The 24,330-nt window shown below is 42.1% G+C and overlaps 1 protein-coding gene across 1 annotated transcript in view; it reads right to left on the bottom strand.

The window, feature by feature from the left end:
* Nucleotides 1-24,330, bottom strand: part of LOC139443960 (DNA repair protein XRCC3-like) — a 52,131-nt gene that overhangs the window by 6,174 nt on the left and 21,627 nt on the right. The window contains exons 5-6 of the mRNA XM_071224846.1: nt 5,692-5,843; nt 2,604-2,816 (exon numbers count right to left, since the gene is read on the bottom strand). Of these exons, the coding sequence (XP_071080947.1) occupies nt 2,604-2,816; nt 5,692-5,843 (365 nt within the window). The remainder of the gene's footprint in view (nt 1-2,603; nt 2,817-5,691; nt 5,844-24,330) is intronic.

Below are 24,330 nucleotides of genomic sequence, written 5' to 3'. Positions count from 1 at the left end.
CTGTCTGGTCCGAGAACAGATACATATCATCCCTGTCTGGGCTGAGAACAGCTACATATCATCCCTGTCTGGTCTGGGAACAGATATATATCATCCCTGTCTGGTCCGGGAACAGATACATATCATCCCTGTCTGTCCTGAGAACAGATAAAGATATATCATCCATCTGGTCCAACTTGTATTATGTAGTAGCTGCCATGTGTTATGTACCTAGATGGATCATTATCAAGTTTACAAAACCAGTATAGTCCAGACTCAACTATTTAGAGTGGTATGAGTGAGTGAGTGACCGAGTGAGTGAGTGAGTGAGTGAGTGAGTGGTTTTACACTGTGTTTAACAATATTCCAACCATTCAATCAGTACTGAGGCTTCTGAATTCTCAGTATGAGTGAGCATTTGGAGCAGCATATCTGATTAATGTATTTCTAAAAACAGAACTTAAATGGACAGATTGGAATGTAAATAATAAAGGCCACATCATTATATTGTTGTGAATATTGTATACACCCTCTTATCATAAGAAACATTGTTGATGCATGTTATCGTATCCCAATTGCATGGATCGATGCTCATAATATTGATTATTTACAGACTGCTGTCACATCTGGAATATTACAGAGTGTGTAGTTAAACAACAAAGAAACAAACTATATACTCCATGTTGTTTCTGAGCACAATGGCATCTACACTGAAAAGGCAGTTCCTGCCTGTCTAACAGGCTCCTTGATACATCACAAGTAACCAATAAATACAACCATGTGTCACATCCAACTTATATATACCGCCATACCATGTGTTACATAACATAAATACCACCATACCATCAGTATTATAACATATACAACCATACCATGCATTGTATAACATAAATACCTCCAACCATCAGTATTATAACATAAATACCACCATACCATCAGTATTATAACATATACCACCATACCATGTGTTGTATAACATGTACCACCATACCATCAGTATTATAACATATAACACCATATGATATGTTGTATAACATAAATACCACATACCATCAGTATTATAACATATACCACCATACCACCATTGTAAGCACTGCAACTGTCAGTCATGCAGGGCTCTCTGCTATATTTGAACATCAAGAGCTTACATCATACCAATCTGATACACTTACCCAGACCCTACATATTCTCTAGTGTTTTATTTGTATATTCTCAACTACAATTTGTCACTCAAATGGTTTGGCTTAAATATATTTTCCTTCAAAAGGTGTTTATTTCTTCAGAAAAGTACATCATTAAAAGTTTAGACAGATTTCAAGATAGATGCATGACCTTCACATATTTATTATGAGAAAAAAGATAAGAAGACCGGAATTTTTGTAACTTCAGGGGTAATTTAATTTTTCTTCTGTACTTGTGTACTTTGGGACCTTGGCCATCGTGTTCAGGCCACCCCCCTTCTATAAGGGGTCGGGTCATCAAGTTACGACTACAAAACATATCTAACGACAACGAATGGCACGTTACTACGAATGGCAAGTTGTGGCTACAAATAGCAAGTATTGGCTACGAATGGCAAGTTACGATTACAAATGGCAAGTAACGATTACGAATGGCAAGTTACAATTACGAATGGCAAGTTACGATTACGAATGGCAAGTTACGATTACGAATGACAAGTTTAGATTACAAATGGCAAGTTTAGATTACAAATGGCAAGTTTAGATTACAAATGGCAAGTTATTGTTACAAATGGTATTTAAAACTACGAATGACAAATAACATCTAAAAATGGCAAGTTACGACTACGAATGCCAAGCTACAACTAAGACTGGCAACTTATGATTACAAATAGCAATTACGACTACGAATGACAAGTTAGGACTACGATTGCTATTTACAGCTACAAGTGGCAAGAAACAACTACAAATGGCAAGTTATAATTATGAGTGAGTGAGTTGGGTTTAACGTCACTTTTAACAGTATTCCAGTTATATCACGGCGTGTCAGCTTAATGTGGGAGGAAAGCCCCAAGTGATGGAGGTCTCGGACGTTTACCACTTCGGTGAAACCGACGAGCACGGGTATGGTGCTGACAAATCTAGAAACATAATCGGGGTGAACTGGGATTCGAACCCACAATCATAGGTTTCTGGCGTGCCCAAGGGACGCAACTCTGCACAGCGAATCACGATGCTTTAGACGACTGGGCCACCCGTGCCCCCAGTTATGATTATGAAAGGCAAGTTACGATTACGAACAGCAAGTTATGACTACCAACACAGAGTTAAATATTGGCACTAGTCCTATAGTCCTTGCCAAACTGCCCAATAGTTGAGGTATCATAAGCACAAGTAGCAATTTGCCATGTTTTAGGGTTTTGCTATATGTTATCATTATAAGGAGTGAGTGAGTATGGTTTTACGCCGCTTTTAGCAATATTCCAGCAACATCACGTCGGGGGACACCAGAAATGGGCTTCACACATTGTACCCATGTCGGGAATCAAACCCGGGTTTTCGGCGTGGCGAGCGAACGCTTTAACCACTAGGCTACCCGACCGCCCCTATCATTATAAGGACTAGTGGACTAAAAGTGTTAAGACTTAGAGTGGCAAGTCCTACCTGATTGACACAGACAATGGGAACATTGTGTTGATGCCCAAGCTTGTGGAGTTGGGCTGCGAAAGAAGCCATGTGCTTGGCTCGCTTCACCGTCTCCCCCTGGCCGTACTCACAGCGGAAGAGAGCGGCGACGGAGTCGATGACCACTAACTTCACCATACCCTTAGCCAGCAGGATGGGGATCTTCTTGTGGACACAGAACATCAGCCCCTCCTGGAAGATTCAGAAACATCCAGGATACATGAACAGACGTAGCTCACGAACTGAATACCATATTCGACGTAATAAGCACCCCGCTCTAATAAGCGCCCATGGCTATATTTGCTAATATTTTGGCTAGTGAACAATCCCACTTAGCCCCCCTTCCAATTTATCAACGTACACAAGACTTATTTATTCGTGTATAATAAGCACTTACTTGTGTGTTATATGCACCCTTAATTATGGGCATTTATATTCTGGAAAAATGTATCTGTCGTATATAAACAGTTCAGACTGTCAGCATAAACCACGAAATTTATCTTTCAACTCTGTTTTTTCCACAAAAGAAATAGTCTAATAGTGAGTGAGTGAGTGAGTATGGTTTTACGCCGCTTTTAGCAATATTCCAGCAATATCTCGGCGGGGGTCACCAGAAATGGGCTTCACACATTGTACCCATGTCGGGAATCAAACCCGGGTCTTCGGCGTGACGAGCGAACGCTTTAACCACTAGGCTACCCGACTGCCCCTAAATAGTCTAATAAGAGCCCCATATTTCTTATTTTGAGAGCACCCTGGGCGCTTATTACGTCGAATACGGTATATAGCAATTCAGCCTTATGATAAATAATAAGTTAAAGCTAAAATTGGAAACACTTTTCAGGCATCAGCGCATCACTTTAAATCCTACGCGTCAGTCATTTTTATTGCCAATAAAAAATATACTTTTCAAATTTCCTGAGTTATACAATACGTTGTTATCCATTAAATAACATGCTTGACAACTGACATAGTATATCTAGTTCAGTGTGTGCCCAGTGTGTTTTTTGTTTTCTTGGTGATAAAAAATTAAAAAGTGTTCCTCTCACATCACTTTTGTTTCCAATAAAAACTAAAAGTATAGTCCTACCACCCTCAATCACTGGATTTATGGTTGCCGTTTCGTCTCACATCTCTCCCCAACTAACCCTTACATTCAGATACAGGTTAGAGTAGTCCCCAGCAACCTATGCTTGTCGTACGAGGTGACCAAATTGTTCGGTGTTTAGACTTTGTGACTCTGTCCTGGTTGCAGGCATGTTGATGTACCCAACGTTCATAAAAACAATCACTGGACTGTCTGGTCCAGGCTTGATTGTTTACAGAATTGTATCTTATAGCTGGAATATTGCTGAGTGTCGAGTTACACAATAAAGAAATAAACAAACAATTTGTAAGACATGTTAATTCTCTAAGATACAAAGTAATAATTCCACCCTATACAGTAAATGGGTTTATAACGAACACTTATAATGACCTGACGGATATAACAAACATTTTCCCCCAGCCATTTGTTGTATATATGTTATATATATGCTTCCAAAGAATTACGGTTACAATGAACTAAAATTATTTGTCCCTTTGAGTTAGTTGTAACCGTAGTGTACTGTATATTAAATATAATCAAGACCAACACACTGTAAAACACATATCATGGACATTCGTGACCAACTCGTGTTATTCCGGGAAAAGCCGAATATCGCCTCGTGCCCATCTCGTGGCCATTTTTGTGACCGGGTTCCGTCTTAGCGCAAACGGGCATACCCAAAACAATTGTCAACTCGTTGCGTAATGGTTGACATATATTTCCCCATATATTAAATATATTTCAGATGCAATTTAAAGCACATCGGGACATTATACAATATGATTGAAGACATTTAACTGTGTCTTGGGTATATTTTTAGATGCAAGACATATGTAAAATCAAAAATTATTTCGAAGGGATTCTGTGATGAAGAACTTGAAATCATACGCGCATTCTGATTGGTTTGTCGTATTTTCCCACATAAAATTCATTGATAGGGGGACGAGTCTTCTTCCAGGTTATGGAAAGGGGCGAATGATATCATGGACTCACACCTCTTAGTCTCCTATGTCACATGCAAGAATATAAATTATATTTATAGAACTTGCCCGTTTTGTTTTAACTCAGTAGAGACTGAGGTCCACTTCTTAATTGATTGTAACATGTATGGTGATTTACGTTATGATGTAATGTACGCTATGTACGCTATGTGTGAATGTATGCCAGATTTTAAAAACTTATCTTCAACTGAGAAATTTATAACATTACTCAGATGTGAATACGGGTGTTATACTCTTTGTAAGCTAATTGATCAAATGTTCCAAAGACGCTTGTCACTCATTTGATTCTGTGTGCGCTTTTCTGCATGTATGTCATTATGCTTGCGAATTGTAGTATTTCTTCTTGTGATCAATGTTATACTTGTAATGCTTATGTTGAGTGTCGGTGAGGATAAGTGCACCCCTGTGTTGTGTGGTGTGTGTGTGTGTGTGTGTGTGTGTGTGTGTGTGTGTGTGTGTGTGTGTGTGTGTGTGTGTGTGTGTGTGTGTGTGTGTGTGTGTGTGTGTGTGTGTAAGATTGTGTGCATGACTTTATAAGTAATTTGGCGTGTGTGTGTGTGCATGTGCGTGCGAGCGTGCGTGTTCATAACCCAACCTTAATTTTAAACATTGTGTTAGTATATATCTTATCTTATAATTTGCTTTTATGTCTAAGTGTCTCATAGGCGGCCATACCCCTGGTCGGATGTTATATTGTACTGTTCGTGTACGTGTTTTAGTATGAAGTGTATATAACCTGTGACACCATAATTAACATTATTCTCTCTCTCTCTCTCTCTCTCTATATATATATATATAAAAACAGCTTAGTTTATTTGTGATATGAAAACTTTACAGAATGACAGATATATGATCATTGGACCAAAAAAAGATTTAACACCATAATCTGGATTTGTTTTTGCTACAGATTTTGTACGAAGGTCTAAACAGCTAAACACTCTTGTTTATGTGATAGCAAAGCAGATAATCCTTGACCTACACGCTCGGCCACATGCTCCACGAAGATGTTATCTCCCAGATTAGCGAGATCCTGCTGCAGCCGTGGCGGCGACCACTTCCTCGTGAAGTGTTGGATCACCTGGTGTAGCCTCTTGTTGGGAAACACATCCTCTGTGCACACATACACTGCACCTGAGACAAACAACACAGTCTTTTATAACATACACAACTAACCTCTTACACAACTGTTTAAGGAGATGTTGAACTTTTTTTATACAACATGCTTTGTTGAGTGTATTACAACCCCACGTTTCATATGTCATGTTTAATTTCAGATTTCTCCACGGTCACACTGTCAGCATGATTTTTGTGAACTTTTAAAAAAACAGCGTGTTGTGATTCATCTGTGTGGTGGGTGGGTGCAAGGTGGAAGGAGGGGGTGGAGGTGGAAGAGGGGGTGGAGGTGGAAGAGGGGGTGGAGGTGAAAGAAGGGGTGGAGGTGGAAGAGGGGGTGGAGGTGAAAGAAGGGGTGGAGGTGAAAGAAGGGGTGGAGGTGAAAGAAGGGGTGGAGGTGGAAGAGGGGGTGGAGGTGAAAGAAGGGGTGGAGGTGGAAGAGGGGGTGGAGGTGGAAGAGGGGGTGGAGATGGAAGAGGGGGTGGAGGTGGAAGAGGGGGTGGAGGTGGAAGAGGGGGTGGAGGTGGAAGAGGGGGTGGAGATGGAAGAGGGGGTGGAGGTGGAAGAGGGGGTGGAGGTGGAAGAGGGGGTGGAGGTGGAAGAGGGGGTGGAGGTGGAAGAGGGGGTGGAGGTGAAAGAAGGGGTAGAGGTGGAAGAGTAGGTAGGAGGTGGGAATGCAAGCAGGAAGAGGGGGTTGGAGGTGGAAGAAGGGGATGGAGGTTGAAGAAAGGGGGTGGAGGTGGAAGAGGGGGAAGGAGGTGGAAGAGGGGGGTGCAAGGTGGAAGGAGGGGGGGTGGAGGTGAAAGAAGGGGTGGAGGTGGAAGAGTAGGTAGGAGGTGGGAATGCAAGCAGGAAGAGGGGGTTGGAGGTGGAAGAAGGGGATGCGAGGTGGAAGAGGGGGCATGTCCTTCAATAGGAAGACCATATCCACAATACAGATCAGACAGTGTTTAGTAAACAAGCTACAAGTTCCCCTCTAGAAACTGTTACTCATCAGAACATCATGTGTTTCATTATTGTAGTCACTTGTCATTTTGCAGAGACAGTGTTTTGTTTGTTTTGTTTCTCTGTTTGTTTAATGCCGCACTCAGCAATATTCCAGCTATATGATGGCAGTCTGTAAATAATCGAGTCTGGACCAGACAACCCAGTGATTGATGTGATGAGCATCGATCCATGCTATTGGGATATGATGACATGCATCAACAAAGTCAGTGAGTCTGACCACCCATTTCCGTGAGTCACCTCTTACGACAAGCATAGTCACCTTTTCCGGCAAGCATGGGTTGCTCAGTGTTTAGTAAACAAGCTACAAGTTCCCCTCTAGAAATTGTTACTCAACTCAGAACACCAAGTGTTTCATTATTATAAGTCACTTGTCATTTTCACATTTGAAACCCATATTAGGCAACACTTTTTCCAACATCAATTGCTAATACTTTTGGTAAACTTTAGAGAATAACAGAATTTTTATTTCTTAAAATAGGGGCGGTCAGGGTAGCCTAGTGGTTAAAGCGTTCGCTTGACACGCAGAAGACCCGGGTTCGATTCGTAACATGGGTACATTGTGTGAAGCCCATTTCTGGTGTCCGCCATGATATTGCTGGAATATCGCTAAAAGCGGTGTAAAACCATACTCACTCACTTTCTTAAAATATTTAATTCATTATCACAAAGTGGCTGGATAGAAAAAGTTTCAGTTTTAATTCTTACATTTTGATAGTCATGATGACCATAATTTTATATGTCACTATATATGTCACTTTAAAAAAATGATCTGGATTCAGAACTAAGTTTTGAAAGAAATTAAATTAAAACATGAATTTATAGCAGTTATATTACGGGCAGTGGCCTACATACAAATAAACACTCTTCAACTTTCAAGATAGGACCAAGAAAAAAATGAAATAGTTCTTCTTACACCAGCAGGCAAAAAATCAAATGGAAATTTCAATTCATCACAGCTATAGCCCAGTACTGGCAATGTCTGGCTTAATAATCAATGTCTTTGTGTCTAAACATATGAGCCTGTATGCTGTGACCTAACAAGCTTATCTGAACAACCTTTGTGAGATATGCTAGGTACAGAGATACCCCCAGTGGTAACACAGTCACTGCTCAAAGCCCGAGCAAAGTAAATCAGAAAAGAATTTTTTTCAGACGTTGAATTATAATTGTGTTCCATTCAGAAGATCTACATTGATAACAGAAAAATATATACATGGTTTGGTAAGACCACTGTATTACATTCCTGAATATGTAGCATTAACTTCAGTATTTTTTACCATGTTTATACGTGCATGTGACATAGATTTTGTAAAATTAGGGCTGGTGAATACCGCGAGAATAGAAGCAGATCATTCACTGCTATATCCTTATTCTACATACTACCATGGATTTCTAGCCTCAAACCATCATATTCAGTTGGGGGAAATACACGCCTACTTCAGCCTTGGAACCAGATTAAAGGATATTGCCCCAAGCTGGTATAATGAGGCAAGAGGCACTGGAGAACACATGAGGCACTGGAGACCTTATCTTACGCACAATCCTTACACACGATAAGGAAAGAAACTATGAAAATCATATCGTGCATAGTAAGCACCCTATTTGAGTCAGCTCTGAAAATAAACCTCAGGTACTTGGGACTTGTTCTCCCTGAGAATCTCTACAGTGGCTACACTTTAGGAAGAAATTAGTATCTATCAATATTTTATCTTGACATCATTATCATCATTGACCTGCGTCCAATGCTTCCTCTAGCAACCCCTCCACGGTTTGAGCCCAGCTACATGGTAATCCAATCAGTGACGCCAGCCAGGTCCCTGATGTGATCAAGATACACTCTAATCCTCCTCCCTATTGTATTTATTAGCATCATAGTGCGATCAGCCTGTCTATCTTAGACTCAATCAATGATTTCAAAACCAGACCAATTAGGCCTGTTACTTGTGACTGAGCTTGTTTGATGGTATATGGTTATAATGTACTGCTGTGGTATGAACAGCCTGTCATTGGGAGGGGGTGGTGGAAGACCCCATGTTCAGGATCTAGCAGTACCCTCACCCCCCACACACGATCAACACCACCCCATGTTCAGGATCTAGCAGTACCCTCACCCCCCACACACGATCAACACCACCCCATGTTCAGGATCTAGCAGTACCCTCACCCCCCACACACGATCAACACCACCCCATGTTCAGGATCCAGCAGTACTTTCCCCATAGACACGGTCAACACCGCCCCATGTTCAGGATCCAGCAATATTCTCACCCCACACACGATCAACACCACCCCATGTTCAGTATCCAGCAATATTCTCACCCCACACAAGATCAACACCGCCCCATGTTCAGGATCCAGCAATACTTTCCCCATAGACATGGTCAACACCACCCCATGTTCAGGATCCAGCAATACTTTCCCCATAGACACAGTCAACACCAACCCATGTTCGAGATCTAGCAGTACCCTCACCCCCCACACACGATCAACCGCACCCCATGTTCAGGATCTAGCAGTACCCTCATCCCCCCCCCCACACGTTCAACACCACCCCATGTTCAGGATCCAGCAGTACTTTCCCCATAGACACGGTCAACACCACCCCATGTTCAGGATCCAGCAATATTCTCACCCCACACACGATCAACACCACCCCATGTTCAGGATCCAGCAATACTTTCCCCATAGACACGGTCAACACCGCCCCATGTTCAGGATCCAGCAATATTCTCACCCCACACACGATCAACACCACCCCATGTTCAGTATCCAGCAATATTCTCACCCCACACAAGATCAACACCGCCCCATGTTCAGGATCCAGCAATACTTTCCCCATAGACACAGTCAACACAACCCCATGTTCAGGATCTAGCAGTACCCTCACCCCCCCCACACGTTCAACACCACCCCATGTTCAGGATCCAGCAGTACTTTCCCCATAGACACGGTCAACACCACCCCATGTTCAGGATCCAACAATATTCTCACCCCACACACGATCAACACCACCCCATGTTCAGGATCCAGCAATACTTTCCCCATAGACACGGTCAACACCGCCCCATGTTCAGGATCCCGCTCTATCTCACCCCACACACGATCAACACCACCCCATGTTCAGGATCCAGCAATACTTTCCCCATAGACACAGTCAACACCACCCCATGTTCAGAACAGGTAGAACCTTTCTGAATTTTTCTTATTCCGACACATTTTCAATACTTCTGTCTCAGCTGGTAACATTGGCTGAAGTGCTGGCATGTCTATAAAACTGCGTACAACTATGCTTGTACAGGATATAAACATGGAAAAAACATGTGGTTTGCAGTGATTGACAGCTTACATGTGGCCAGAACAGACTGTATATGTACAATGTACACAATCTGCAGGAATGAAACTGACTTGTCTATATACAGACTGTCTGGCCATAGAAATAAAAATGTACAGCTAGACTTACAGCAGGCCTCAAAGTTTATTTTTTTACCAAGTAGCTATATATGGCTACAAGTATTTTTTTCCAGGTAGCCTGTGGTAAAATCAAGAAGTCAAGCCAATATTGTAGGTAGCCAAAAGCATTTGAAAATATCTTTTATCAAATAACTATTATAATATGTACAAGTCATAGTACTAGTCTTGGAAATGTACATTAGTGGAAACTGTACTTGAGTTGTGACTTGAACAATGATGCAATTTATGTTACTAGATTATATAGGTATATCCTTGTTTATCCAATAAACTATCAACTAAAGTCAAATACTAATAAAATAATATTTATGTATTTTGGTTCATTGTTGAATTTAGGAGGAATTATTTGCAAGTACAATTAGTAGCAGACATGTTTATTTTTGTGTAGCTATAGAATTTTGTTGCCACAAGATATTTTTGAAGGTAGTCATTTGGCTAACTCTGAATTTTAGACAGTAGACAAATTAAAATTTAGGTTGCATTGGTGACCATTTTAGTCGCAACTTTGAGGGCTGTACAGCAATACAATAATAAATAATTTCCATCAAACAGACTTTAAAGTTATTTAACATATCTTTGCTTGTTCCGTTCTGCAAAAGTTATGCCAGGCTGGCTTCACATAAATTGGTCTTGCCGACCTAAAAACATAGTCGGCACAAGTGATCTCTGCTTTGTGATTCTGACAATAAACATAGTTGTCACGGGTGAGTTTAATAAAACACAAGCAATGAAACGTACTCACTAACATATTTTAGCTGTATGATGTTTATTTCAGTCATGTTCTTCCTTTGCAGGGTTAAAAAATAAGAATATGGAAGCAGCAAAAACTGAAATTCCGCATGTAGTTCTGCATGTAATTCTGTAAGTAGTTCAGCAAGTAAATCTATATAGTTCTGTATGTAGTTCAGTAAATAATTCTGCATGTAGTTCTGCATGTAATTCTGTAAGTAGTTCAGCAAGTAAATCTATATAGTTCTGCATATAGTTCAGTAAACAATTCTGCATGTAGTTCTGCATGTAATTCTGTAAGTAGTTCAGCAAGTAAATCTATATAGTTCTGTATGTTGTTCAGTAAATAATTCTGCATGTAGATCTGCAAGTAATTCTGTATGTAGTGCCATATATGTAGGTTTGTGTTCAGTTCTGAATGTAGATCTGCAAGTAAATCTATATAGTTATGTATGTAGTTCTGTAAATGATTCTGCATGTAGATCTGCAAGAACTTCTGCAAACCCATCTGCATGTAATTCTGCAAAGAACTTGCCACGCAATTCTGCATGTAGAACAACTAGTGGGTGAGTGAGTGAGTGAGTGAGTGAGTGAGTGAGTGAGTGAGTGAGTGAGGTTCAATGCGACACAGTATTACCTGGCATGTCAGTGCGATGTGGGAGGAAAGCCCGAAGTGATGCAGGTATTGGACCTACACCACTTCAGTGAAACCCAGGAACATTGACATGATGCTGACAAACCTCAAGGGGAGCTACCAGGAGCATCAGGATGATTCTTGGATTCAAGCCCATCATCCAAGGTTTCTGGCAGCCAAAGGGATGCAACTCCTCCCAGCCAACTGCAGCACCTTGGACGACAGAGCCACCTGAGCCCCCTGCAGTAGCTTAGTCACATGCCTCTGTCTGCGCTAATGCATCAAAGTTGTCACGAGCACAGCAGGAAGGTATTAACTTTGTTTCAAGTCACCATCACACTGTGACTGTGATGCATCATGAGAGCACTCCATCAACACTTGGTACACCTCCTCAACAAGTTCTGTATCTGGGCTCATCACATCCATCGGAGTCGTTTGTATTAAAATTACTGGATTTACAGTTCAACGACCCCATAATTTCACAAATGAGAGCAAAGTTATAATATCAATAACAGCCTTATCTTCTTACCATGCTTACTGTCAGATCTGTTATTAGTGATATTAAACTTCAATTTTGGCCAATAGGTGAAACGCATTAAAAAAAACCACCTTTTATCTATATTTCATTTTTTTAATTTCTCCTGGACACAGATACTGTGAGATCGAAAACAAAAATATTATTAGAATTGATAATTTGTGAGTCAGAATAGAGAGCAAAGAGGAAAACTGACCACTAATAAACAGTGAATGCTTTAAGAACACATTTTGGCAGATGAATATTCCTGGTTGTTAGGTGAAAAACCTATAATTACAGTGTGCCGTTGAGACAAACTCTTTGACAGTTGCTTAATCTGTCTGCTACACACAGAACTGGAGATGTGACCGTCTCACTATCAGGGTTGTGCATCTTGGACTGCTACATTGCTTGTCTAAAAGTCGGAACCCAATTTACAGATGAAGGACACCTTTGAGGCACCTTGGTGAGACTGTCAATCAGGGTGTCTGTGAGTCAGGGTGCTACTCAGGGTGCTAGTCAGGGTGTGAGTCAGGTTGTGAGTCAGGGTGTCTGTGAGTCAGGGTGTGAGTCAGGGTGTAAGTCAGGGTGTGAGTCAGGGTGTCTGTGAGTCAGGGTGCAAGGCAGAGTACAAGTCAGGGTATAAGTCAGGATGTGAGTCAGGGTGTAAGTCTGGGTGCGAGTCAGGGTGTAAGTCAGGGTGCGAGTCAGGATGTGAGTCAGGGTGTCTGTGAGTCAAGGCGTCTGTGAGTCAGGGTGCGAGGCAGAGTACAAGTGAGGATGTGAGTCAGGATGTGAGTCAGGGTGTCTGTGAGTCAGGGTGTAAGTCAGGGCGTGAATCAGAGTACAAGTCAGGGTGTAAGTCAGGATGTGAGTCAGGATGAGAGTCAGGGTGTGAGTCAGGGTGTGAGTCAGGGTGTAAGTCAGGGTGTGAGTCAGGGTGTAAGTCAAGGTGTGAGTCAGGGTGTGAGTCAGGGTGTGAGTCAAGGTGTGAGTCAGGGTGTAAGTCAAGGTGTGAGTCAGGGTGTAAGTCAGGGTGTGACTCAGGGTGTAAGTCAGAGTGTGACTCAGGGTGTAAGTCAAGGTGTAAGTCAGGGTGTGAGTCAGGGTGTAAGTCAGGGTGTGAGTCATGCTGCGAGTCAGGGTGCAAGCCAAGGTGCAAGTCAGGGTGTAAGTCAAGGTGTGACTCAGGGTGTGAGTCAGGGTGTAAGTCAAGGTGTGAGTCAGGGTGTGAGTCAGGGTGTGAGTCAGGGTGCAAGTCAAGGTGTGAGTCAGGGTGTGAGTCAGGGTGTGAGTCAGGGTGCAAGTCAAGGTGTGAGTCAAGGTGTAAGTCAAGGTGTGAGTCATGCTGCAAGTCAAGGTGTGAGTCAGGATGTGAGTCAGGGTGTAAGTCAAGGTGTGAGTCAGGGTGTAAGTCAGGGTGTGAGTCAAGGTGCAAGTCAAGGTGTGAGTCAGGGTGTGAGTCAGGGTGTAAGTCAGGGTGTAAGTCAGGGTGTGAGTCAGGGTGTAAGTCAAGGTGTGAGTCAGGGTGTGAGTCAGGGTGTAAGTCAGGGTGTAAGTCATGCTGCGAGTCAGGGTGCAAGCCAAGGTGCAAGTCAAGGTGTGAGTCAGGGTGTGAGTCAGGGTGTGAGTCAGGGTGTAAGTCAAGGTGTGAGTCAGGGTGTGAGATAGGGTGTGAGTCAGGATGTGAGTCAGGGTGTAAGTGAGGGAGTAAGTCAGGGTGCGAGTCAGATTGCAAGTCAGGGTGTGACTCAGGGTGGGTGTCGGAGTACAAGACAGGGTGTAAGTCAGGGTGTGAGTCAGGGTGCAAGTCAGGGTGTGAGTCAAGGTGTGAGTCAAGGTGTGAGTCAGGGTGTGAGTCAAGGTGTAAGTCAGGGTGTGAGTCAGGGTGCAAGTCAGGGTGTGACTCAGGGTGCAAGTCAAGGTGTGAGTCAGGGTGCAAGTCAAGGTGTGAGTCAGGGTGTGAGTCAGGGTGTGAGTCATGCTGCAAGTCAAGGTGTGAGTCAGGGTGTGAGTCAAGGTGTGAGTCAGGGTGCAAGTCAGGGTGTGAGTCAAGGTGTAAGTCAGGGTGTGAGTCAGGGTGCAAGTCAAGGTGTGACTCAGGGTGTGAGTCAGGGTGCAAGTCAGGGTGTAAGTCAGGGTGTGAGTCAGGGTGTGAGTCAGGGTGCAAGTCAGGGTGTAAGTCAGGGTGCAAGTCAAGGTGTGAGTCAGGGTGTGAGTCAGGGTGTGAGTCATGCTGCAAGTCAAGGTGTGAGTCAAGGTGTAAGTCAAGGTGTGAGTCAAAGTGTGAGTCAGGGTGCAAGTCAAGGTGTAAGTCAGGGTGCAAGTCAAGGTGTGAGTCAGGGTGTGAGTCAGGGTGTGAGTCAGGGTGTGAGTCATGCTGCGAGTCAGGGTGCAAGCCAAGGTGCAAGTCAGGGTGTAAGTCAAGGTGTGACTCAGGGTGTGAGTCAGGGTGTAAGTCAAGGTGTGAGTCAGGGTGTGAGTCAGGGTGCAAGTCAAGGTGTGAGTCAGGGTGTGAGTCAGGGTGTGAGTCAGGGTGCAAGTCAAGGTGTAAGTCAAGGTGTAAGTCAGGGTGTGAGTCATGCTGCAAGTCAAGGTGTGAGTCAGGATGTGAGTCAGGGTGTAAGTCAAGGTGTGAGTCAGGGTGTAAGTCAGGGTGTGAGTCAAGGTGCAAGTCAAGGTGTGAGTCAGGGTGTGAGTCAGGGTGTAAGTCAGGGTGTAAGTCAGGGTGTGAGTCAGGGTGTAAGTCAAGGTGTGAGTCAAGGTGTAAGTCAAGGTGTGAGTCAAAGTGTGAGTCAGGGTGCAAGTCAAGGTGTAAGTCAGGGTGCAAGTCAAGGTGTGAGTCAGGGTGTGAGTCAGGGTGTGAGTCATGCTGCGAGTCAAGGTGTGAGTCAGGGTGTGAGTCAAGGTGTAAGTCAGGGTGTGAGTCAGGGTGCAAGTCAGGGTGTGACTCAGGGTGCAAGTCAAGGTGTGAGTCAGGGTGCAAGTCAAGGTGTGAGTCAGGGTGTGAGTCAGGGTGTGACTCAGGGTGTGAGTCAGGGTGTAAGTCAAGGTGTGAGTCAGGGTGTGAGTCAGGGTGCAAGTCAAGGTGTGAGTCAGGGTGTGAGTCAGGGTGCAAGTCAAGGTGTGAGTCAAGGTGTAAGTCAGGGTGTGAGTCATGCTGCAAGTCAAGGTGTGAGTCAGGATGTGAGTCAGGGTGTAAGTCAAGGTGTGAGTCAGGGTGTAAGTCAGGGTGTGAGTCAGGGTGTGAGTCAGGGTGTAAGTCAGGGTGTAAGTCATGCTGCGAGTCAGGGTGCAAGCCAAGGTGCAAGTCAAGGTGTGAGTCAGGGTGTGAGTCAGGGTGTGAGTCAGGGTGTAAGTCAAGGTGTGAGTCAGGGTGTGAGATAGGGTGTGAGTCAGGATGTGAGTCAGGGTGTAAGTGAGGGAGTAAGTCAGGGTGCGAGTCAGATTGCAAGTCAGGGTGTGACTCAGGGTGGGTGTCGGAGTACAAGACAGGGTGTAAGTCAGGGTGTGAGTCAGGGTGCAAGTCGGAGTACAAGACAGGGTGTAAGTCAGGATGTGAGTCAGGGTGCAAGTCAGGGTGCGAGTCAGGGTGTAAGTCAGGGTGCAAGTCAGGATGCGAGTTAGAATGTGAGTCAAGAAGGTACTGCTGACCACCGTGAGCATCTCTCCCGGCAAATCGCGTGTCACTCTGCCCGACTAGCATCTGTTCCAGTCACACCACAAAAGCAAAAGACACATTTTCACAAACCAATCAATCACCATCGTCAATAAAAATTAGGAGTAATGACAAAAATTTCCTTTAGATCTTGAGTCACACACACATGGGAAATAACATCCACAACTGACAAAATAATTGCTTCTGAAATATTGACATGTCAGCCTTCAGGTCCCTTGCCCCGCTGATCAACAGATATGTTTATTACGTTAGCCTCATCTTGATGTACTCCAGCACACAGCATACACCACGGGGAACACACATGATCTCGCCTGTCAATCTGGCGGTGACTCATTCACACTGCAATGGTAACAACATACTTATATTCCTCACTGCAACTGTGCAGCACAAAACTCTACATGTCAACTGTCGCCCTACACATACAGGGAAGTAGGGTTTGTAACATGAATATTCCAGAAATATATTGCACGAATTCAAAGTATGAATATATCAACATCAAAGAGTGAGTGAGTGAGTTGGGTTTAACGCCGCTTTTAACAGTATTCCAGTTATATCACGGCGTGACAGCTTAATGTGGGAGGAAAGCCTGAAGTGATGCAGGTCTTAGACGTTTACCACTTCGGTGAAACCCACGAGCACGGGTATGGTGCTGACAAACCTAGAAACATAATCGGGGCGAACCAGGATTCGAACCCACAATCATAGGTTTCTGGCGTGTCCAGGGTAAGCAACTCTGCATAGCGAATCGCGGCGCCTTAGACGACTGGGCCACCCGTGCCCCCTCAACATCAAAGACATGATAACTGGTGGTGTGTTTTAATGGAAGTAATCTAGCATTATCAATATCAGGATTCCCCATTTATAAATTTGAAATACATCACCAATAAGTATTGTTTTAAAGGTTCAGCCTACAAGGGGTGCTTGAACAATGAGAGTATTGGGTGTCAAGAATACTTATGTAAATCACCAGGTAATGTACAATTTACTCAACTCAAATGATGTACATACTATTAAGTCAGTCACCATCTTTATCAAACACATTTACTATAAGATTTCAAAGAGTTGTTGGGAGGTCGGGTAGCCTAGTGGTTAAAGCGTTCGCTCGTCACGCCGAAGACCTGGGTTTGATTCCCGACATGGGTACAATGTGTGAAGCCCATTTCTGGTGTCCCTCGCCGTGATATTGCTGGAATATTGCTAAAAGCGACATTAAACCATACTCACTCACTCACTCAAAGAGTTGTTAAATGCCATGTCAGGTGACTACCAATTTTAATCTGTTCACCGAAATGTGAGTGAGTGAGTGAGTGAGTGAGTGAGTGAGTGAGTGAGTGAGTGAGTGAGTGAGTGAATATGGTTTTACGCGGCTTTTAGCAATATTCCAGCAATATATCATGGCGGGGGACACCAGAAATGGGCTTCACACATTGTACCCATGTCGGGAATTGAACCCGCGTCTTCAGCGTGACGAGCGAACGCTTTAACCACTAGGCTACCCAACCGACCGCCCCTCACCGAATTGTTCTCTGGGCCACAAGGCTGAAATTACTGAATAAACACATCTGTCTGTCAGTATTGAGTATTTATCATTTGTGTTTCAAGCAAGTGTCACAGCAATAATGACAATGACAACAAACGTAATATTATTGAACAGGTACTTTAGGACATACTCCCTTTCTTCATAATCTAAACCATTAGGCCGGCCTCATTGAGAGGCGAACATTCCCACAAGTTAACTCTCTCTTTCATGTACTGGGGTTCAATCGAGGATTCGGCAGAGGAGTTCGGCATTGTAGGTTTTGTTGAATAATGCAGGGAAATCTATGTTGTAACAATCTCATTAAAATCAGATCTTAGTTCTCGCTGCAGCTAAACAAAGATCTGAGGACATCCCATAATGGGTCACGTCAGAACGACCTTTCATCCGACCAATCAAAGTGTCGCTTACCAGATCATGAAAGTGACAGTCGGAATGTGTTTTCTAAACATGCAACCTTGAAAACGTTAAAACGGGGTATTCCGAACGACAGTTACGGCCCGTACGACTGATTCCGTCAAAATTATCGTCTGTTTCTCGCTTCTGTAGGATAAACATTTGAACGGAGGAGGCGTTACACAGTACGTGGGAAGCACTGCAATACAATCGTAACCATATATTAGACATTCCGGATTGTTCTTTTGTTCAGTTTTCAAAATTTTAATCGAGAACTGTGTCAACATATCTTTCAAGCGTAGTCTGAAATGGAAGTCGCCAGGTTGAAACTAGTGCTGTAAAGCTCGAGAAAGCTGCATTCTCATTGGCTCATATCGACTTCTTGTTATTCGTTTCAGTGGTCGGTCAAAGTTCGCGAAAGGTCGTTCTGATGTGACCCGTGATGGGAAGTCCACAGATCTTTGTTTAGCGGCAGTGAGAACTTACATCTGATTTTAATGAGATTGATGTTGTAGAAACTTAGAAGCATTTATCAAGCTATAACAATACTATTGCAATAGTTGAGCCGATACTAGAACATGTAGAACACAATAGTGTAACAAATATCATTTTGGGGGTCATACTTTTTAGGTAAAGTACAAATTCTAGTATTGGGAAATAATTTCTACCAAGAGAAAAGCTTTTTTTCATATCCCTTTGACAAATATTAATATGAAAGCTGCAATGTTAACAATTTGGTCAAACTTATGAACCAAAATTGTACTATTATTTTTATCTACAATCAAATAAAGAGTATGAAGCATTCGTTTTGTCTTTGTTTTGATTTAATAAGGTAAGACGATACATCATGGCATATACATGTCAGTCAGTTTGAATAATGAGGGAAAAACCGATACGCCAAAAACGTATCGCGATATGTATCGTGATGAATTTGTATTGCAATATACCGGTATACCGATAAAACCGCACATCCCTAGTGCCTATGTTTGATACTGTTGCAATACAGTCACAACTATCAAACACATAACTTCTATAAGTGCAGGCCTCAAAGTTTCAATTTTTACCTAGTAGCCATGTGCCTGCAAGTATTTTTTTCCAGGGAGCCAGTGTTAAAATCAAGAAGTCAGTCCAATATTGTAGGTAGCCAAAAGCATTTGAAATTATCTTTTATCAAATAACTATCATAATATGTACAAGTCATAGCACTAGTCTTGAAGTTGTATATGAGTGGAAAATGTACTTGATTTTTGTTATTTGTGACTCAAAGCAATTTATGCTACTGGAATATTTAGGTATATCCTTGCTTATCCAATGAGCATTGTCAACTGAAATAAAATACTAATTACTTTAATATTTATGTATTTCTGTTCATTGTTGACTTTAGGAGGACATACGCAAGTACAATTATTAGCAGACATGTTTTCCACAATCAGCTGTTATTTATTTTTGTGTCTTCAAATGTGAAGCAATAGAATTTAGTCGCCACAAGATATTTTCAAGGTAGTCATTTGGCTACCCCTGAGTTTTAGACAGCAGACAAATTGAAATTTAGGTCGAATTGGCGACCATTTTAGTCACAACTTTGAAGCCTGAAGTGGCATTATAAGTTGTTATGATAAACAAGAAAATAATTTGATGGATAAACAACTTCTTTATCACAATGAATGCAACATTTCGGTGTAGATACAAACACCATATCACTTGCTAGCTAACGGTGTTAGTATCTACACTGAAACATCGCATTCATTGTACCGGTAATAAAGATGATGTATATCCATGGAACTATCTCCCTTGTTTGTTAAACAGATGATCTGATAATCAATGATTCAATGGTGGTTGCAAGAATTGTTGCAAAACAAACAAAATAGAAAAAATGTGATTCAATCTAGCATACGTTTGACGTGAATCACAGCCAAATAGTGGAATTCTAGTCATAATTCTGCAGGCCATCAAGCTAAACAACAAGGGTTGTGTCTATTGGCCTAGCATCATCTCCGACTAACAGTTTGTTCCAATTTGTTTGATAGGCATTACTTAGAAGTTGACGGGTGACAAGATAGACACAATTTTATGGATAACAACTTCTTTAATACTGTAAAAAGCGACGTTTCGGTAAAGATCCTTATACAGTTGTCAAGCAGGACTAAATGAGGGTTGTTGTTGTTGCATTAAGTGTTTAAGAGGTCGCCTTCTGTCTAGGCAATTTCGGCTGACCTGTCCCTCTTTAGGACTCCTGTGTGTGAGAAGGGTACAAATATCTATTGTGAGTTCGGTGTTCACATACGTTCTGTTTCTGTATTGATATGATTTCTATTTTCTTATATTGATACGATTTAATTTTTATCCTTGGCTGCTCTGTTTATATACGTTCGAGTAGCTGTCCATCTCTCAGAAATAGAGTTAGTTTGGCCTTCGCTATTGCATCTCTTGGCTTTAGGAGATCTATGACAGATAGCGGATCTAACTGCAATTCTTGTTTTAACCTAGCCCAGCCTGGGGCATGGTCTTGACATTCTAGTAACACGTGATCAATAGTTTCAGCCTGATTGCAAGATGAACAAACCTTGTCATAGTGCTTTTTGTGACCAAGTCTGAGGCGTGAGATTTCAATTTCAATTGTCCTTTCATTTGAGTATGAGTTTGGCTTTTGTTGGACCTTGGGTTGAATTTTGTATAGCCATCTGCCGATCTTACTTGCGTCCCATCTTTCTGCTATGGAGGTAAATGAGGTACAGACTATATATAGTAGGTGGGGGAATAACGGTAGAAAATTAACAGTAACAACAATAGCATAGTGGGGTGCATGTTGATGGTGTTGATTGCCACGTCTCCATGGATAACTTGTTTGATAGGCATTACTTAGAAGTTGATGGGTGAAAAGTTAGACAAAATGTTATGGATAACAACTTCTTTAATACTGTAAATCCTGTTTGACAACGGTATAAGGATCTGTACCGAAATGTCGCTTTTTACAGTATTAAAGAAGTTGTTATCCATAAAACTGTGTCTCCCTTGTCAGTTTGTTCTAAGAGAACATGGTGTCTTTGTTTCCCAACTTCTTAAAATGACCTCACTTTCTTGTCACGTTTGACGTATTGGAGAAAACACGCTCATGAGGTTTTGGTAGACAGAGCATGCCCTGGGGAGATGGAAAGACCGCGACCCGACCCCCAGGGCATGCTCTGTCTTCCAAAACCGAGGGAAAGTGTTTTTCCATACTTATAAACCAAAAAAAGAAACTTAAAACAACATTTATCAACATTTTTATGTTTCGAACATACTTTCCATGAACCTTAAGAAACGCGCGTAAAATATCTGTTGCTGGCGAACGGATCTTGAAAAGGACATTCTAAAAACAGTGTGGCTTATCAACACCTCTGTAGCCTCGTGGTACACTCACTGGGCTACAGATATGAAGGTTGCGAGTTCGATCCTCAGGAATATAAAGAAAACATTTGTCATTTGATTTTACATTTCACTACATGTTACAATCTGAACGGAAGTTATATTAATAAAATACCCAGGACATTATATAAAATCCCTGGGATATTATATAAAATCCCAGGGACATTACAACGTCCCTGTTTATGAGATTTAACCCGACTTGAAAGTAAAACCTCACAATAGGTTTTAATGCCTACAGAAAGAAGTCTCTTACTTTAAAGCGATCCTAATGAATAGGTTTATAAATCTAGAATGAACACGGCAAAAGCACCTATAAGTGTCATGATGTGAAGAGTTGCGACATGGCAGCTTGTTTCCTATACAGACTGCAATGTAAGTCTTTAACAACAAGATGCAATGCTTTGAACGAAATATCTACTGTCAACTTAATCACCAAGGGTGGTGGAGAAGCTAGTGATATTAGGAATGACTTGTCGAAGAGCAGTGTAAACCAATACCCACTCACAGATTGAGTAATGAAAATGGACTTCATTTTTGACAAGATATTGAAATTTTTATAGGTGAAATAGGGTTTAACGTCGCATCCAAGATTATTGCACTTATATAGCGACGTGCAAGTACAAGTGTGTGTGTGTGTGTGGCTGCTTGTACTAGTCTGGACTGATGCTGATTTATAGTGCTAGCTCACTGATACCACGCCGCAGTTTAACATGAATACCCCACTTAGACACAGTATACTGACTCCGAGCCAACCAGTCCTTGTTTTAGCCCCTTAATGCCGAGCGCCAGACAGGGTACCATCTTTTAACGTCTTTCAGTATGACGCGGCCAGGGATCGAACCCGGGCCTTCCGCGCTCGGGGCGGACACTCTACCACTAGACCACGGAGATGGTCAAATTCTTAAAGAAACTAAAGAGAGTAACATATTTGAAAATTATCAGTTTTCATCACTGACTGTCGCTACACTGATAATGATGTACTGCGAAGTCTACATCACCTGCGATTTTATCCCCAGACAATGGACATATGTGCAATAGTCCTATTGATCTGGTTCCTTCTGTAAACACATTCTGCAGTTGACAGGCACTTCCACTGTGAACTACAGCAGGATGATTCTCATTATAATAAAACATTATGTGAGTGAGTGAGTGGGTGAGTGATTTGGTGGGTGGGTGAGTGAGTGAGTGAGTGAGTGAGTGAGTGAGTTGCGTTTAATGAGCTTCAACAGTATTTGATTCATATTAATGATGAGTCAGCTTTATGATGAAGAAAATTCTGAAGTGATGCAGGTCTTTGACGTTTAACATGTTGGTGAAACGGGTAGGGTGCTGACAAACATAGAATCCTAAGAGGGTGAATCTGGGATTCAAACCCACGATCACAGGATTTGGGCTTGTCTAAGGCACACAACATTTTGTTGTTGTTGTAGTTGTTTAACGCCCCACTCAGGAATATTCCAGCTATATGATGGAAGTCTGTATAAATAATCGAATCTGGACCAGAAAATCCAGTGACTGGCATCATGAGCATCCATCCACGCAATTGGAATACGATGACCAAGTCAGAGAGCCTGACCACCCGATCCCGTTAGTTGCCTCTTACGACAAGTATAGTCACCTCTTACGGCAAGAATGGGTTGCTGAAAACCTATTCTACCTCTACCCCGGCTCTTCACGGGTCCCACATAAATGAGTTGTAGACAACTGGACTACCCCTAAAACACATGATGCATGTTGAATAAATCATAATCAAAGAGTTGAAATAAACACTGGCACATGAATAAATGGCACATATTCATACAAAAGAAGTGAGTTATCATTTTGTCATAGCAACTGATTTACAACACCCATTGTCTGAAGAACATTTGATTTAAATGGCTAATTACCCTGGAGCCATGACATCTATATGCCTTGAAACATTTAATTGCTGTTATTTATAAGATGCTAATCCTAATTGTTAATCCCCATTTTTGTGTACATCGACCGTCTGCCATCCTGAACAGGATGTGCAAGTATGTCACTGATGATTTACTGTTTACATTTATATTTATTACTTACTAAATGTCAGGTGACCTTGGCTATATAAGCCTTGGTCAAGAGAGATTGAAAAAAAAAAGAAAGGTCTTACCCTTAGCCTAGCTAGGGTTAGGCTGGGTGCTCCACGGCACCTAGACAACAACCACTACCACCATGTGCTGACCTGGCACATAGTGTCTTTTGTATGTATATATCTGCATGTATAAAGTAAAACTGTATATACCGCAAGCCATCGTCTCCAAGTTGTCACTTCCTACTGAGAACCATACGTCAGCCCCTTGCACATATACGAGTATGCAAATTATTCATAAATCAACATCAGACCGACACGCGTTGTTTATTTTATCACGATGTCCAATTAATGGCAGCCATAGAACAATGTAACACTTACCAGTATACAGTCAAGTCTTGTTAATCCGACACTCGTTAATCCGACACTCGTTAATCCGACACTCGGCTTTATCCGACACAAATGATGGGAACCGATTGATTCAGTGCTATTTAGTCCCGTTAATCCGACATTCTCGCACTCCGACTCCGACACACCTAATTTGCAACGAATTGCCAAAATCACTCATTAATCAGTCTCGTTAATCCGACACAGTGATCAGCGTACTCCGTGGTCATCTGACCGCGAGTACACAACCCCGTGTTTTGACACGCACTGGCTGCAGAGATTAACTTAACAATTAACAGGAAAAGCTATTCAAACCTGTCGACACGACTAAAGTGAAATGTCACTTTTTGCCACCAAATACAACAGCGCACATTCAACACTGAAAGACTATTTTAAGTAGATGAAGCAAGTTGTCAAGACAGTAGCACTTGCATTTACACGAGGAAACGTGTGTCGTTGATGTGATAAATTCAGTGAGTAATGTCTCTATTGTTATGTATAAATGGGAACATTATTATTATTTTTGCACATTCATTAATTATAAATTAAGGAATGAATGAATAAACAACATAACAATATTAATATTTCTTTTTTAATGATTTTATTACAAGGTACACACGGTTATTATCTATCGTGAAGACGTCCGATTTTCGATCACAAATCACTTAATTTCGTTAATCCGACATACTCGTTAATCCGAC

Source organism: Haliotis cracherodii, unplaced genomic scaffold (genome assembly GCF_022045235.1).
Source record: "Haliotis cracherodii isolate W230 unplaced genomic scaffold, xgHalCrac1.p SCAF_5, whole genome shotgun sequence".
In the NCBI taxonomy this organism is placed as follows: domain Eukaryota; kingdom Metazoa; phylum Mollusca; class Gastropoda; order Lepetellida; family Haliotidae; genus Haliotis; species Haliotis cracherodii.
The sequence above is the reverse complement of the archived record's forward strand: the minus strand, read 5'-3'. Positions and strand labels throughout refer to the sequence as shown.